The following is a 15,031-nucleotide window of genomic DNA, read 5'->3' as shown; positions in this document are numbered from 1 at the left end:
CTCCCCTTTCCCAGGCCGGGTGCGCAGAGAGAGACAACACTGCCCCCGGGCCCGCTGCTCTGATTGGCCCTCCGGGGCAGGGCCCCGCCCCCGCACTGCTCTGATTGGCGGTACGGTCGGGCGGGCTCTGTTATTGGCCCGCTGAGGCAGGGCGGGCAGATTCTGATTGGTCAAACGGGGTGTCAGCCAGAGCCAGACCCGATCTTGGGGCGGGGCCGGCGCTGTGGGGGGGGGGAACAAAGCTGGGGGCGGGGCTCGGGTTTTCAATCAGTGCTGGGGGCGGGACCGGGACGGGGGGGGGGGAGCGACCGGGGAGCTTGGGGCGGGGTCATGACGCAAGGGGGCGTGGCTGGTGCGGAGCCGGGGGCGGAGTCGTGACGCATGGGGCGGGGCCGCGACGCAGGGGCGGAACTGGGGGCGGGGTCGTGACGCAGAGAGGCGGGGCCGCAACGCAGGGGGCGGGGCTGGGGGAGGAGCTGGGGTGGGGTCGTGACGCAGGGGGCGGGGCTGGGGGAGGAGCTGGGGTGGGGTCGTGACGCTGGGGGCGGGGCGTGACGCAGGTGGGCGGTGCTGGGGGCGGAGCGTGACGCGGGGGGCGGGGCGGGGCGGGGCTGGGGGGGGCGGAGCGTGACGCAGGGGGGCGGGCCCGTGGTTCTGGGCCGGGTGCCCACTCCAGCCCGGGCTGTGTCGGTGGCGGGCGGGCCGCGAGATGAGCTCATTCCAGGGGCAGATGCGGGAATATCCTGGCGCTTCCATCGACCGGTTTGACCGGGAGAACCTGCGGGCCCAGGCGCTCTTCCTGTCTCACTGCCACAAAGGTGGGAACCGGACACCCGATCCCCTCCGCCCCCCCCCCCCAAACCCGGGAGCCCCTGAGCCCCCGAACCCCCCCCCCCCCCCCGAACCCCCCCCCCCCCCCCGAGCCCCCCCCCCCCGAGCCCCCCCCCCCCCCCCCCCCCCCCCCCCCCGAGCACCCCCCCCAGCCCTCCCCCCACCCCCCCCAGCCCTCCCCCCACCCCCCCCAGCCCTCCCCCCCACCCCTCCCCCCAACCCTCCCCCCACCCCCCCAACCCTCCCCCCACCCCCCCCAGCCCTCCCCCCACCCCTCCCCCCACCCCCCCCAGCCCTCCCCCCACCCCCACCCCACCCCCACCCCCCAGCCCTCCCCCCACCCCCTTCGTGTTGGGTGGAGTTACTGGGTTATGGGGATAAGGGGCTGGTTTAGCTCACTGGGCTAAATCGCTGGCTTTGAAAGCAGACCAAGCAGGCCAGCAGCACGGTTTCAATTCCCGTACCAGCCTCCCCGAACAGGTGCCGGAATGTGGCGACTAGGGGCTTTTCACAGTAACTTCATTGAAGCCTAGTCGTGACAATAAGCGATTTTCATTTCATTTCATTTCAGGTGTGGGCTTGGGTAGGGTGCTCTTTCCAGGAGCTGGTGCAGAATGGGCAGAATGGCCTTCTGCACTGTAAATTCTATGATTCTATGACATGGTCTGATCATAACAAACGCCCTTTTTATCACAGACAAATTCACCCTTAATCCAAACATTGGCACCACCGTGATTATGTCATAGTCCGAACAAGACAGCACAGGGCAGCATTGCTGCCTCACAGCATCAGGGACCCGGCTTCAATTCCGACCTGGGGTCACTGTCTGTGCGGAGTCTGCACGTTCTCCCTGTGTCTCCGTGGGTTTTCTCTGGGTGCTCCGGTTTCCTCCCACATCCAAAAGATGTGCGGGGTCAGTCGACTGGCCCTGCTATATTGCCTCTGATGTCCCTCGCTTAGGCACGGCTGCGGGGAGAGAGCGGAGGAGTGGGCCTAGGGAGGGTGCTCTTTCAGAGAAGGACGGTGCAGATTCGATGGGCCCAACGGCCTCCTTCTGCACTTTAAAGATTCAATGTTCGCACCACCCGTGATACGACAGGAGCTGTCAACTGCTGGACCGATCTAATTGGGGCTAAAAACAGCAGCTACAGCAGGAACAGCAATGTCGCTGGACAGGAGGACTTTGTGAGGAAAGACCTACTCAGACAGTGTCTCACGAGCAACCTGGTGATGTTCAGCGAACAGGGACCACAGAATGTCCACGGTGTCTGGATTGCTCTTCAACCTAGCATAATCAGCACCTACAAGGATATACCATTTCTCCACCAGGAAATATCTTAGACTGGTTTGACAAGAATGAATAGGAGGTCCAGGGGTTACTGAATCACAAACACAAGGCCTTCCAGAACTGGTAGCACCACCGAAGTTCGAGGGACTGAAAAGCAGGTCTACAGACAAATGAAGGCCGAGGTCCACAACAAATCTGTGACCTAAAGAATAGATGGTGGGTGGAAAGAGCGCAGCAAATACAGCTACTCACCAGCAGCCACGACATGTGGATTCTTCAGCTCAATCAGGGCCATTAAACCCCCAAGGACCTACCCCACTGAGTGTGCAGCATAGAATGGGGCTTCTCAATGTCAGAGAGGCTGTCAGTGTTCATTGGAAGGAGCGTTTTGAGGATCTTATCGCAATGAGTGCCCTCAACCATGTTCCCCAACATGCTGCCTAATTCCACCTCGGCACAATCCTAGTCGACATGAGGTTGAAAAGGCTATTAGCGCTGAGGACCCAGGTTCGATACCGGCCCCAGGTCACTGTTAGCAATTCACCAGCCAGGGAAAATAATCTTTCACTATCAATCCACTGAAAATTCCATCTCCCTAACTAACACTCCGTCAACTGGAGCAATAAGACAACTGACAGTAAACACCTAAATCAGGGAGCCGGCACGGTGGCGCAGTGGTTAGCACTGCTGCCTCAGGTGCCGAGGACCCGGGTTTGATCCCATCCCTGGGTCACTGTCCGTGTGGAGTTTGCACATTCTCCCTGTGTCTGCATGGGTCTCACCTTCACAACCCAAAGATGTGCAGGGTAGGTAGATTGCCGGGCTAACTTGCCTATTGTGAAAGAATGAATTGGGTACTCTAAATTTATTTTAAAAAAACAAATGTTTATAGTTTTGTGTGTGTTCCAAAATACATTTCCAGCCTTTCTAACAAATCTATTAATGTGTTTCTTATTCTTTCATCACCTCACAATTAAAACTTAACAAATCTGTCTCATTTTGCCAGGGGCCTCACGGTAGCATGGTGGTTAGCATCAATGCTTCACAGCTCCAGGGTCCCAGGTTCGATTCCCGGCTGGGTCACTGTCTGTGTGGAGTCTGCACGTCCTCCCCCTGTGTGCGTGGGTTTCCTCCGGGTGCTCCGGTTTCCTCCCACAGTCCAAAAATGTGCGGGTTAGGTGGATTGGCCATGCTAAATTGCCCGTAGTGTAAGGTTAATGGGGGGATTGTTGGGTTACGGGTATACGGGTTACGTGGGTTTAGGTAGGGTGATCATTGCTCGGCACAACATCGAGGGCCGAAGGGCCTGTTCTGTGCTGTACTGTTTTATGTTATGTTTATGTTTGTTTAGTTTTTATAAAAATAGCTTCCATCAATTTTAGCAGAAAATGCTTAAGAACATATTAATCATAATGTAACATTTAAATGAGTGATTTTGAAACTACTAACACCAGCTTTGGGTAGTCTGGAGGTGAATGGCTCACCTGTATGAAATCCTACTGCGACTCACTCTTTAACACATCCGCAAATCACATGCAGAAACATTCATTCTGTGCAACACCAATGAATTGCAACCTGGAGGAAACATTTTAGAGGTCATCATTTTCAAAATATCTGATGGGTGGAACAGGGGAAACAATAAAGATAATTTACAAATTTATTTCACCACAAGGACTCCATTTTTACAGTAACTTCAGTGGGGTGTTAATATAAACCTACTTGGACAATAATAAAGATGATTATTATTATGTTATAATGCTTTCAGTTTGTCGAAGGGATTGCTGAATGGTTGGATTTGCAACTATTTTTCAGATCACATGAAAGGATTAAGAGGTCCCGCCTTGAAAAGACGACTGGAATGCAGGTACCGCTCCCACTTTGATTTTCCGTCATGGATCTTTTCAGTAATTCCCCTCTTATGTTTTGATCGATATATAATATATGTCTTGTGTATTTCAGTTACGTTCTGCTTGTACCTCCCTCTGAAGAATTGTATTATTTGTATTTAATTGTATTTACAGAGTTGAACAATCCACATGTTCCACCGCTGGGTCCCGTAGTAACATCACACACCTTGCCTCGAATTTGATGCAATGCGTCACTCACTCATCTCCCACACACTCGCGTAAAGAGAAGATAAAAATAATATACTGTTGTAGCTTAGAAATATCTTGCCTGCTTTTGGCCTGTAGTTTCTTGGATGAAGTTGATGCTTTAGTTGAAGTTGAAGGGTTGGTAAAGCAAAGGTTAGCACTGTTAGTTCACAGCGCCAGAGTCCCAGTGTGGTAGCGAGCAGGAATTACATAGAACGATACAGCGCAGTACAGGCCCTTCGGCCCTCAATGTTGCACCGACATGGAAAAAAACTAAAGGCCATCTAACCTACACTATGCCCTTATCATCCATATGCTTATCCAATAAACTTTTAAATGCCCTCAATGTTGGCGAGTTCACTACTGTTGCAGGTAGGGCATTCCACGGCCTCACCACTCTTTGCGTAAAAAACCCACCTCTGACCTCTGTCCTATATCTATTACCCCTCAATTTAAGGCTATGTCCCCTCGTGATAGCCACCTCCATCCGCGGCAGAAGGATCTTGCTGTCCACCATATCTAACCCTCTGATCATTTTGTATGCCTCTATTCGGTCACCTCTTAACCTTCTTCTCTGTAACGAAAACAACCTCAAGTCCATCAGCCTTTCATCATAAGATTTTCCCTCCATACCAGGCAACATCCTGGTAAATCTCCTCTGCACCCGTTCCAAAGCTTCCACGTCCTTCCTATAATGAGGCGACCAGAACTGTACGCAATACTCCAAATGCGGCCGTACTAGAGTTTTGTACAACTGCAACATGACCTCATGGCTCCGGAACTCAATCCCTCTACCAATAAAGGCCATCACACCATAGGCCTTCTTCACAACCCTATCAACCTGGGTGGCAACTTTCAGGGATCTATGTACATGGACACCGAGATCCCTCTGCTCATCCACACTACCAAGAATTTTACCATTAGCCAAATATTCCGCATTCCTGTTATTCTTTCCAAAGTGAATCACCTCACACTTCTCCACATTAAACTCCATTTGCCACCTCTCAGCCCAGCTCTGCAGCTTATCTATGTCCCTCTGTAACCTGCAACATCCTTCCGCACTGTCTACAACACCACCGACTTTAGTGTCGTCTGCAAATTTATTTACCCATCCTTCTGCTCCCTCCTCTAGGTCATTTATAAAAATGACAAACAGCAACGGCCCCAGAACAGATCCTTGTGGTACGCCACTCGTAACTGAACTCCATTCTGAACATTTCCCATCAACGACCACTCTCTGTCTTCTTTCAACTAGCCAATTTCTGATCCACATCTCTAAATCACCATCAATCCCCAGCCTCCGTATTTTCTGCAATAGCCGACCGTGGGGAACCTTATCAAACGCTTTACTGAAATCCATATACACCACATCAACTGCTTTACCCTCGTCCACCTGTTCAGTCACCTTCTCAAAGAACTCAATAAGGTTTGTGAGGCATGACCTACCCTTCACAAAACCATGCTGACTATCCCTAATCATATTATTCCTATCTAGATGATTATAAATCGTATCTTTTATAATCCTCTCCAAGACTTTTTTTTTTTTTATAAATGTTTTTATTCAGTTTTCATATTTTGTATTGAACAAATTACAAATTGTTAGGAGAGAAAAAAAAAACAAACACGCAAAAATTAACATACATATTTACAGGTAAGCATCTTCGTAGTAGTAACTGCGCCCCCCCCCCCCTCAACATGTTTATTTAGTTTGGTTTTGGGCCTTAGCTAGCCATCGAACCCCCGTAACGAACCTGTAGCCCCCCCCCCCCCCCCCCCCCCCCCCCCCCCCCCTCCCGCTACCTTCCCCCGACTATTCTTCCTCTTGTACATTGGCCACAAATAGGTCCCGGAACAGTTGCATGAATGGCTCCCACGTTCTGTGGAAGCCGTCGTCCGACCCTCGGATGGCAAATTTGATTTTCTCCATTTGGAGAGATTCCGAGAGGTCGGACAGCCAGTCCGCAGCTCTGGGCGGTGCTGCTGACCGCCAGCCAAACAGGATTCTACGGCGGGCGATCAGGGAGGCAAAGGCAAGGGCGTCCGCCCTCCTCCCCAGGAATAGATCTGGCTGTTCTGAAACCCCGAAGACCGCCACTATTGGGCATGGCTCCACCCTCACTCCCACCACTTTGGACATAACCTCGAAGAAGGCTGTCCAGTACTCCACGAGTCTGGGGCAAGACCAGAACATGTGGGCGTGGTTGGCCGGGCCTCTTTGGCACCGTTCACATCTGTCTTCCACCTCCGGGAAGAACCTACTCATACGGGTTCTTGTTAAGTGGGCTCTCTCCTCTCCAAGACTTTCCCCACCACAGATGTTAGGCTCACCGGCCTCTAGTTACCGGGGTTATCTCTACTCCCTTTCTTGAACAAAGGGACCACATTTGCTATCCTCCAGTCCTCTGGCACTATTCCTGTAGCCAATGATGACCTAAAAATCAAAGCCAAAGGCTCAGCAATCTCTTCCCTGGCTTCCCAGAGAATCCTAGGATAAATCCCATCAGGCCCCGGGGACTTATCTATTTTCACCTTGTCCAGAATTGCCAACACTTCTTCCCTACTCACCTCAATGCCATCTATTCTAATAGCCTGGGTCTCAGCATTCTCCTCCACAATATTATCTTTTTCCTGAGTGAATACTGACAAAAAGTATTCATTTAGTATCTCGCTTATCTCCTAAGCCTCCACACACAACTTCCCACCACTGTCCTTGACTGGCCCTACTCTTACCCTAGTCAATCTTTTATTCCTGACATACCTATAGAAAGCTTTTGGGTTTTCCTTGATTCTACCTGCCAAAGACTTCTCATGTCCCCTCCTTGCTCGTCTTAGCTCTCTCTTTAGATCCTTCCTCGCTTCCTTGTAACTATCAAGCGCTCCAACTGAAACTTCACGCCTCATCTTCACATAGGCCTCCTTTTTCCTCTTAACAATTGCTGCGGGTTTCCCAGTTTTCGGCCCAGCGAGGTTGGCAATGCTATTCAATGCTAATTGGTCCAGTTAACGAGGCCTCCCGGGCTCCTCGCCCCAAATGAAGGCTCGTCAGCTGATTTGCGGGGATCACGCTCGCCAGCTCCCCGCTAACGGGGTCGAGCAGCACTTAAGCTGCACTTGCTCAGCCAACCCCAGCCAGCTCACAGCAATGGTGCCAAGGAGACCGGCCCCTAGATTCTGGAGGCTGACCTGGGGAGGCTCCTGGATGTGGTAGAGGCCGGGGGGGGGGGTGTCCTGTTCCTCTGAGGGTCCCAGAGGGTGAGCCACAAGGCAGCCCTGCTGCCTGGAATGGGGTGTTGGCAGCAGTCAGTTCGAGGCGTGTGACCAGGCCTCCAGTGCTGAAAGAAGCTCAAAGACCTAGACCGGCAGCCCTAGTAAGTTGACAGCAACCCCCCAACCCCCCCCAGGCGACCCCCAACCCTCCTTCCACTCCCCTCTCCTCCTTCCACTCCCCTCCCCCTTCAACCCTCCCTCCACCCCAAACAACCCCCACAACTGTGAACCACGCATGTGGCTAACGATGCCCTCTCTGTCCCCTCAGGAAAAGCTCTTCCACAATCTGCGGGAGAGGGCCCAGACTGGCGGTGGGGTGCCGGACTTAAGAATCCTCAGCTCCTTCGAGAAGCGGGCTCTGGAGGTGACTGGTGTGGCCGAGGTGATGGGTGTAAGCAAGCACTCAGCAGACAAGCAGGGGTCAGACTATGGCATAGATTGAGGCGCACCAGCTTCTCTGTGGGCTACCATCACCCCTCTGCCCTCGACGTTGACCCGCTGACAGTGCCGACACCCTGGAGTGATGTGATACAGACCCTGGGAGGGTGGGAAATGGGAGTGGTGGGTGGTAAGGTTCCGATGACCGACCACGGCATGTCCTAGGTAAAACGGGCGAGTATGAGGGCCTCTCTGGCCCTCTTGGGCTTGCCAGACCCTCACCAGTGCCGCCTGTCCACCACCCTCACCTGGAGTGGCAAGTCCAGCGCCCTCCGGGCTCTTTGCCTGTGAGCAAAGAAGGCTACTCACCACCTCGGCTCCCCACATGATAATATTTATTATTGTCACAAGTAGGCTGACATTACCTCTGCAATGAATTTACTGTGAAAAGCCCCTAGTCACCATATTCCGGCGCCTGTTCGGATACACTGAGGGAGAAGTCAGACGGTCCAAATTACCGAACAGCACGTCTTTCGGGACTTGTGGGAGGAAACCGGTGGAAACCCACACAGACACGGGGAGAACGTGCAGACTCCGCAGTCAGTGTCCCAAGTCGGGAATCATACCTGGGACCCTGGCGCTGTGAAGCCACAGTGCTAACCACTGTGCTACCGTGTGGCCCACAGCAGACCTTCCGCCAGGTTGACGTTTTCAAAAGGAATATGAATCGGCGCCAGTGTGACTACTTGCTGGGGGGGCCACTGAATGACAGGAGGCCATTGGATCATGGGTGGCTCTCGTTAATTGTATGGAAATGGGGCTTAAGAATCATAGAATTTACAGTGCAGAAGGAGGCCATTCGGCCCATTGAGCCTGCACCGGCTCTTGGAAAGAGCACCCTACACAAGCCCACACCCCCGCCCTATCCCCATAACCCAGTAACCCCACCCAACACTGAGGGCAATTTTGGACATTAAGGGGCAATTTAGCATGGCCAATCTACCTAACCTGCACATCTTTGGACTGTGGGAGGAAACCGGAGCACCCGGAGGAAACCCACGCAGACACGGGAAGAACGTGCAGACTCCGCACAGACAGTGACCCAGCGGGGAATCGAACCTGGGAGCCTGGGCTTAAGTGGTGATAATTGGTTTCTCGCCACGTTACACCGAGATCACGATTTCGCCTAGAGGAGAAGGGTAGCTGCATCGCAAACTGTTTGGCGCCTGACGCAGTTACCGTTTTTGGCCTCTCCCGCTATTCACTGGCCTCGTTTGGCTTGAGTGACAGTGTAACGAGGCTGGATGATCACGCCCTCTGTCTCCAGGCAACTTCTTGCTGCTTTTAAAAGCTGACAACAAAAAAGATTTCCTCAAGTTAAAGCTCTGTATTGATTCCAATCATTCCGTGTTTTAGTTTGACACTTTGAGATTCACTCAGCCCAGTTTGGAAACCATCATAATACAATGGAAATAAAAGCAAATGACTGCGGATGCTGGAATCTGAAACAAAAGCAGAAAATACTGGACAATCTCAGCAGGTCTGACAGCAGCTGTGGAGAAAGAAAGGAGCTAACGTTTTGAGTTTGAGTTACTTTGACAAAGAGCCAGCTATTTACCATCTATATTCATGACTTAGATGAAGAGGCAGAGAGTAATGTATCTTTTCCTGATGCTACCAAACTAGGTGGAAAGGAAAGCTGTGGGGAGGACACACGGAGACCGCAGAGATTTGGACAGGTTAGGTGAGCGAGCAACAAGATTATAATGCAGGGAAATGTGAAGTTATTCATGTTGGTCATAAAAAATATTCTGCATTTATTATTCTTATAAGATGAGAAACCTAAGTGTTGATGTTCAAAGAAACTTGTGTGTGCTGCTATAAGGGATGTGAAGTTAGTATGTAGGTGCAACAATCAGGAAGGCAAATGGGGCGGTGATCTTTATTGCCAGGGGATTGGACTACAGGAATAAAGAGGTTTTGCTACAATTGTGCATGGTTTTGGTCAGATCACATCTGGAATACTGTGCGCAGTTTTGGTCTACACGTTTAAGAAAGGATATACTCATGTTGGAGATGGTACAGCCAAGGTTTACTAGATTGGTCCCAGGGATGAGGGTATGCTATGATGAGAGGCTGAGTAAATTGGGTTTATAGTTTCCGGAATTTAAAAGAATGAGGGGCGATCTCATTGAAACCTACCAGGTTCTGAACACATTTGATAGGATGGACACTGAGGAATCGTTTCCTCGCATCGGGAAATCTAAAACACGGGGCAACGGTTTCAGGAGAAGGAGGCCGATCATTTAGGACTGAGACGAGGAGAAATTTCTTCGCTTAAGGGTTGTGAATCTTTGGAATTCTTTACATTGTTGCGTCTATTTAAAGTTGGGGACAGACAGATTTTTTGGTGTCTCAGGTAATTGAGGGATATGGGAAAGGGCGGGCAGTGGTTAGCACTGCTGCCTCATGGCGCCGAGGTCCCAGGTTCGATCCCAGCCTGGGACACATATAGAATCATATAGAATTTACAGTGTAGAAGGAGGCCATTCGGCCCATCGAGTCTGCACCGGCTCTTGGAAAGAGCACCCTACCCAAGCCCACACCTCCACCCCATCCCCATTACCCAGCAACCCCACCCAACACTAAGGGCAATTTTGGACACTAAGGACAATTTAGCATGGCCAATCCACCTAACCCACACATCTTTGGACTGTGGGAAGAAACCGGAGCACCCGGAGGAAACCCACGCACACACGGGGAGAACATGCAGACTCCACACAGACAGTGACCCAGCCGGGAGTAGAACCTGGGACCCTGGAGCTGTGAAGCAATTGTGCTAACCACAATGCTACCGTGCTGCCCCGTCACTGTCCGTGTGGAGTTCGCACATTCTCCCCGTGTCTGCGTGGGTCTCGCCCTCACAACCCAAAGATGTGCAGGTTAGGTGGATTGGCCACGCTAAATTGCCTATTAAATGGAAAGAAAAAGAATTGGGTACTCTAAACTTATTTTTAAATTGAGGGATGTGGGAAGTGGGCAAGAAAATGGAGATGAAACCCAAAATCAGCTGTGATCATATTGAATGACGGACTCTGCTCGAAGGGCTCTCTTCAGATGTGAGGGAGGTACAATACTACTTCAAAATCAGTCAATGCTCGGCTGTAAAATTTCTTTTGAATTAGATAGTGGTTCTGGTCCGTGGAGCAAAGTGCTCACATGTGTCATTGAACTGTTGTGTTGAGTTATTAACTGGCATTTTGCAGGTGCAGTGCTGGTCTATTAATAGTCCGTGTGGTGTTTATGTTGGTTTTCAGAGCAGACTGCACGAACCGGTTCTAATGACCTATCTGCAATCATCTGCATTTAACAAAATGAAGATTCACCGCTGTTGATAATCCCTCTCCTAAAATGTAATTATAGTCGCTCTCCCTTCGGGCCCTGTGAATAGCTGAGTGCTGCAGATCAGGATTCATCCCTTACTGAATCACCTGCTGTCAGATTGGAAGAGAGAGATGGGGGTGCGATTGAACGCTGTACCCGTGGATTAGAAAGCGGAACGCTGGTCCACATTCCCCAGGCTATCCAGCACCTTCCAGCTGATAGTGAATCTTGGTGATTATTGGGGAAGGACATATTCAGGCTCTGATATGATGCTCTGTACCCGACATTACTGAGACTGAAGCCTTGTCGGTATTTGCTATTGCCCTGTTTTATAATGCTGAACTATTATTTTTCTTCATTACAGCTTGAAGCTGAAGCTTTATTGTTCCCCAGTCACAAAGGAGATTCTGCTAACAAGTAACAAATATAAATTCTGGGAGAATTATATTGTAAGTTCCTCATGTTTAAATTGTTTGTGTCTCCTGCTGAAAGTGCTGATTTAGGAGTATTGATCCCACTTAACAAACACATGTTCTTTGTATGATGTTAGACTGTAGTAGGCTATTTGATTGAAGTGTCCATCATCGTTAAGCCTGCTTCTGTCCTCGCAGCAGACACATGTCTAGGAAGAAACATTGGCTAGGGGTCATCGGAGAGAACTCTGGCTGTTTCTCCAAACTTTCCCTCCCTAACCTCAGATGTTCAGGCTAGTTGTTGTGCCCAGTTGTACATTTCAGCTGATATGAACTTGGCAGCAGCCTCCTAGTCAGGAGGAACCATTCTGAACAGGAGATGGAATTCTCCCAAGACACCACTGGTAGGATGCATAACTTGCAGCAAGATCTTCTGATGCTGTGTGTCATAGCGGATCGGGAATCTCACGGGAGGCCAGTGTCAAACTGATTTGCACCTCGCTAATGGGATGGTATCTTCAACCCGCCCCCACCCCGCACACCCGATTCTCTGCACCGCCAGCGGAAAAACAGTCCGGTTCAGAATCCATCTGGACCAACGTGGTGTGCAAAGTCAGGACTTGCCTGTACGGGGCCTTGGGCTGCCTGCTGAATTTGGGATGGAAACCGCCAGTGACCCTGGATCTGGAACACCACAGCAATGGGAGGAGGAGCAACTATCATGTGGATCTTCCAGCTTCATTGCCTTTGAGGAGGTCTATCTTCTTACTTAAACTTGAGGGGTCAGTGATTTCGGGCGCCTTTGAAATATGACATCTAGGTATGATGCGGGACACACGCCTTCAAGCACACCCCACCATCGCAGAAGGCACAAAATCCCCGGGTGCATAATTAATTGCGCCGAGGCCGGAAGTTATGGCATGGTTTCCCAGCACCCTCTGCAGCAGCAAACACTCCCCGTCCCCACCTCGCCACGTGACTTTGACCTTCGATGGAAGAATTCTGCGCTGGGTATGTCTTGTGCACTGTTGTGAATGTCTCGCAGATATATCTCCAACTGCTGTGAGTGATATTTGAGCAATAGAAGTGACTAATAGGTTTTTTTCTCACACTGAAGTGAGCAGACACTTTGTGCTGCTAAATAACATGCCCAAAACACCAAAAACAATTCCCTTCTGTGATTATTATGTTTCCCATTCCCTCTCTTCTCACCTCAATCTGAGAGATTCCCAATTGGTTCTGATTGAGGGTCAATGTTGTGCTTTGGGTACATGTCCATTCCAGGCTGAGTAAATGAGTGCCCATGGTTATTTTGCATTGCGCCCTTGTAGGTCTAAGGCAGAGAAAGAAAGGAGCTTTTCGTTCTGTTCTTGTGGGCTGTATTTGCACCTCGATCTCTGAGATGTAGAAGGGGAGTGTGACGCCTTTAACATTTGCATCGAGTGGCCCTGGAGTTTGGCGTATATTTAATATCGGGTAACCACTAATTTTAAAGAATGGCAGATACGTTTGTTTTTTATTGAGGTAGGATTTGGTTTGTGTTACTTCAGGAAAATAAGTACAGTCAATGTTTGTTTTGTACAGATTGCTATTGAAGTTGAAACTCCAACGCAGATTTCCTTGGTCGATGAGGCAACTGGTGAGGTAGATGCAAAAGTCCTCTCTCTAACTCTGTTAAGGGGAAGACTGGAAATGATGCTGCTAGTTGTGAATATGGGCCAAATGTCATTTTTAAAATGTTTATATGCAAATATATACATTTTAAGACATTGAAAAGTTAAAAATGTAGCATGTTTGACTCACTCCGCAAAGTCTAGTTATGAAAACTTTGCGAAGAAAATCTCATTTTGTTCTTCTAAATTTGGTAATCCCTTCCTGTGCAAAACTCTCCGTCCGAGAGGCTAAGTTTCACATCTGATTCTCCTCCACTGCCAGTGTTCCTCGATTGAGAGAGATCGTGTGAAAATAAAGTTTTCTTTTTGTTTGCCATGTATGGAAAGGATCTGGCTTCTGCTCAGTGACTTTGAACTCGCCACGTAAAGAATCCGAAACCACAGCCTGGCACAACCACAACCACATTAGGTGCCTGAGCAAAACAGCACTTAGATTTTGACCTGTATTCCAGTGTACAGAATCATAGAATCCCTACAGTGCAGAAGGAGGCCATTCGGCCCATTAAGTCTGCATCTATCCTCTGAAGGAGCACCCCACCTAGGCACAGTTTCCTAACCTAACCCCGCAACTCCATAACCCCATCTAATCTGCACATTTTTGGACTGCAGAAGGAAACCGGAGCACCGGGAGGAAACTCAGGCAGACCCGGGAAGAAAGTGCAAACTCCACACGGACAGTGACCCGAGGCCAGAATTGAACCCAGATCCCTGAGGCTGTGGGGCAGCAGTGCTAACCACTGTGCCTATATATTCAGTTTTTCATGACAATGTTTCCCCACTGGGCCCCCACTTTCTCCTGAAGGTGCTCACTCTCCCGCTTGAGTGTGAGTACGTGACCATTAGTTATGCATCGCCAAATAGCATTTTGTTATTGGTGTAGTATTCCACTGTGCAGAGATTATGACGGGAATTTGCCCACCCCCCCAACACAATTATTGGATTCTCCCTCCCTTCTCTCTCTGTCTCTCCCCCCCCCCCCCCCCCCCCCCCGGTGGGTGGGTAAGCCAGTAAGAGTGGAGAATCTAATGGGAGTTCCCAACAGGCAAGATCTCGCATTGACATTGTCCCAGCCTATGATGTAATGGGGCTCCCACTATGAAAGATTGCGAATCACATTACCATCCAAATTCTGGGCTACCTGTCTGTGTTATCCTCCCACGTTAGGATCTCCACCCCCATCGCGGTGAGGATTACAACAGGTCTGGACAAAGGGGTACCTGGTGAACGGTCCTCGCCAACAGGCACACGGGTATGTCCAGCGCCCGGGGAGGGGGGGTCAGGCCCCTGTACTGCCCGCTGGCGGGGAATGGGGGCGTGATATTGCTTCTGTCACGGGCCGAGGTTTTTGGCAGGGTGAGCTCATTCAGAGCCTGCCCCACCCGCATGATGCCCCTTCCATTTCTTTTTCCCCGAAGTGCTTGAAAGTTTGACGGGAAATGCCAATTGGCGAGCTGCCCTCCGCTTTTCCTTCCCAAGGCAACACTTTGGAAAAAATTGTTTATAAAATTCTGTCTGTAATGATGCACTTTCACGTGAAGCACAATGAAGCACAAGAGGATTTATTGATAAGAAATATACAGCAGCCGAAAGCTCAAAGGTCCCTACATGTCCCCTGGCTAAGAGGACTCCCTCACCATGGCGTAATTCCACACCTGGGTCCCGATTGGTCACAGAGGCCATGTGACCCTTAACTCTGCTGAACTG

General features: G+C 50.5%; 1 protein-coding gene across 8 annotated transcripts in view; it reads left to right on the top strand.

The window, feature by feature from the left end:
- The first annotated feature begins 646 nt into the window (after nucleotides 1-646).
- Nucleotides 647-15,031, top strand: part of dclre1c (DNA cross-link repair 1C, PSO2 homolog (S. cerevisiae)) — a 32,449-nt gene continuing 18,064 nt past the window's right edge. Inside the window, exons 1-4 of one of the 8 annotated variants that reach the window (XM_038811961.1) lie at nucleotides 647-818; nucleotides 3,932-3,983; nucleotides 11,606-11,690; nucleotides 13,239-13,298. In XM_038811961.1, the coding sequence (XP_038667889.1) occupies nucleotides 710-818; nucleotides 3,932-3,983; nucleotides 11,606-11,690; nucleotides 13,239-13,298 (306 nt within the window). In that variant the 5' untranslated portion in view covers nucleotides 647-709. Of the gene's footprint in view, nucleotides 819-1,436; nucleotides 2,336-3,931; nucleotides 3,984-4,197; nucleotides 4,245-9,578; nucleotides 9,602-11,308; nucleotides 11,473-11,605; nucleotides 11,691-13,238; nucleotides 13,299-15,031 lie in introns of those variants that run through there. The other 7 variants (XM_038811963.1, XM_038811962.1, XM_038811965.1 and 4 more) reach the window with 7 other exon arrangements.

The sequence above is a fragment of the Scyliorhinus canicula genome, chromosome 11, assembly GCF_902713615.1.
Source record: "Scyliorhinus canicula chromosome 11, sScyCan1.1, whole genome shotgun sequence".
NCBI lineage: Eukaryota > Metazoa > Chordata > Chondrichthyes > Carcharhiniformes > Scyliorhinidae > Scyliorhinus > Scyliorhinus canicula.
Note: the sequence above shows the minus strand (reverse complement) of the source record. Positions and strands in the feature narration are given on the sequence as shown.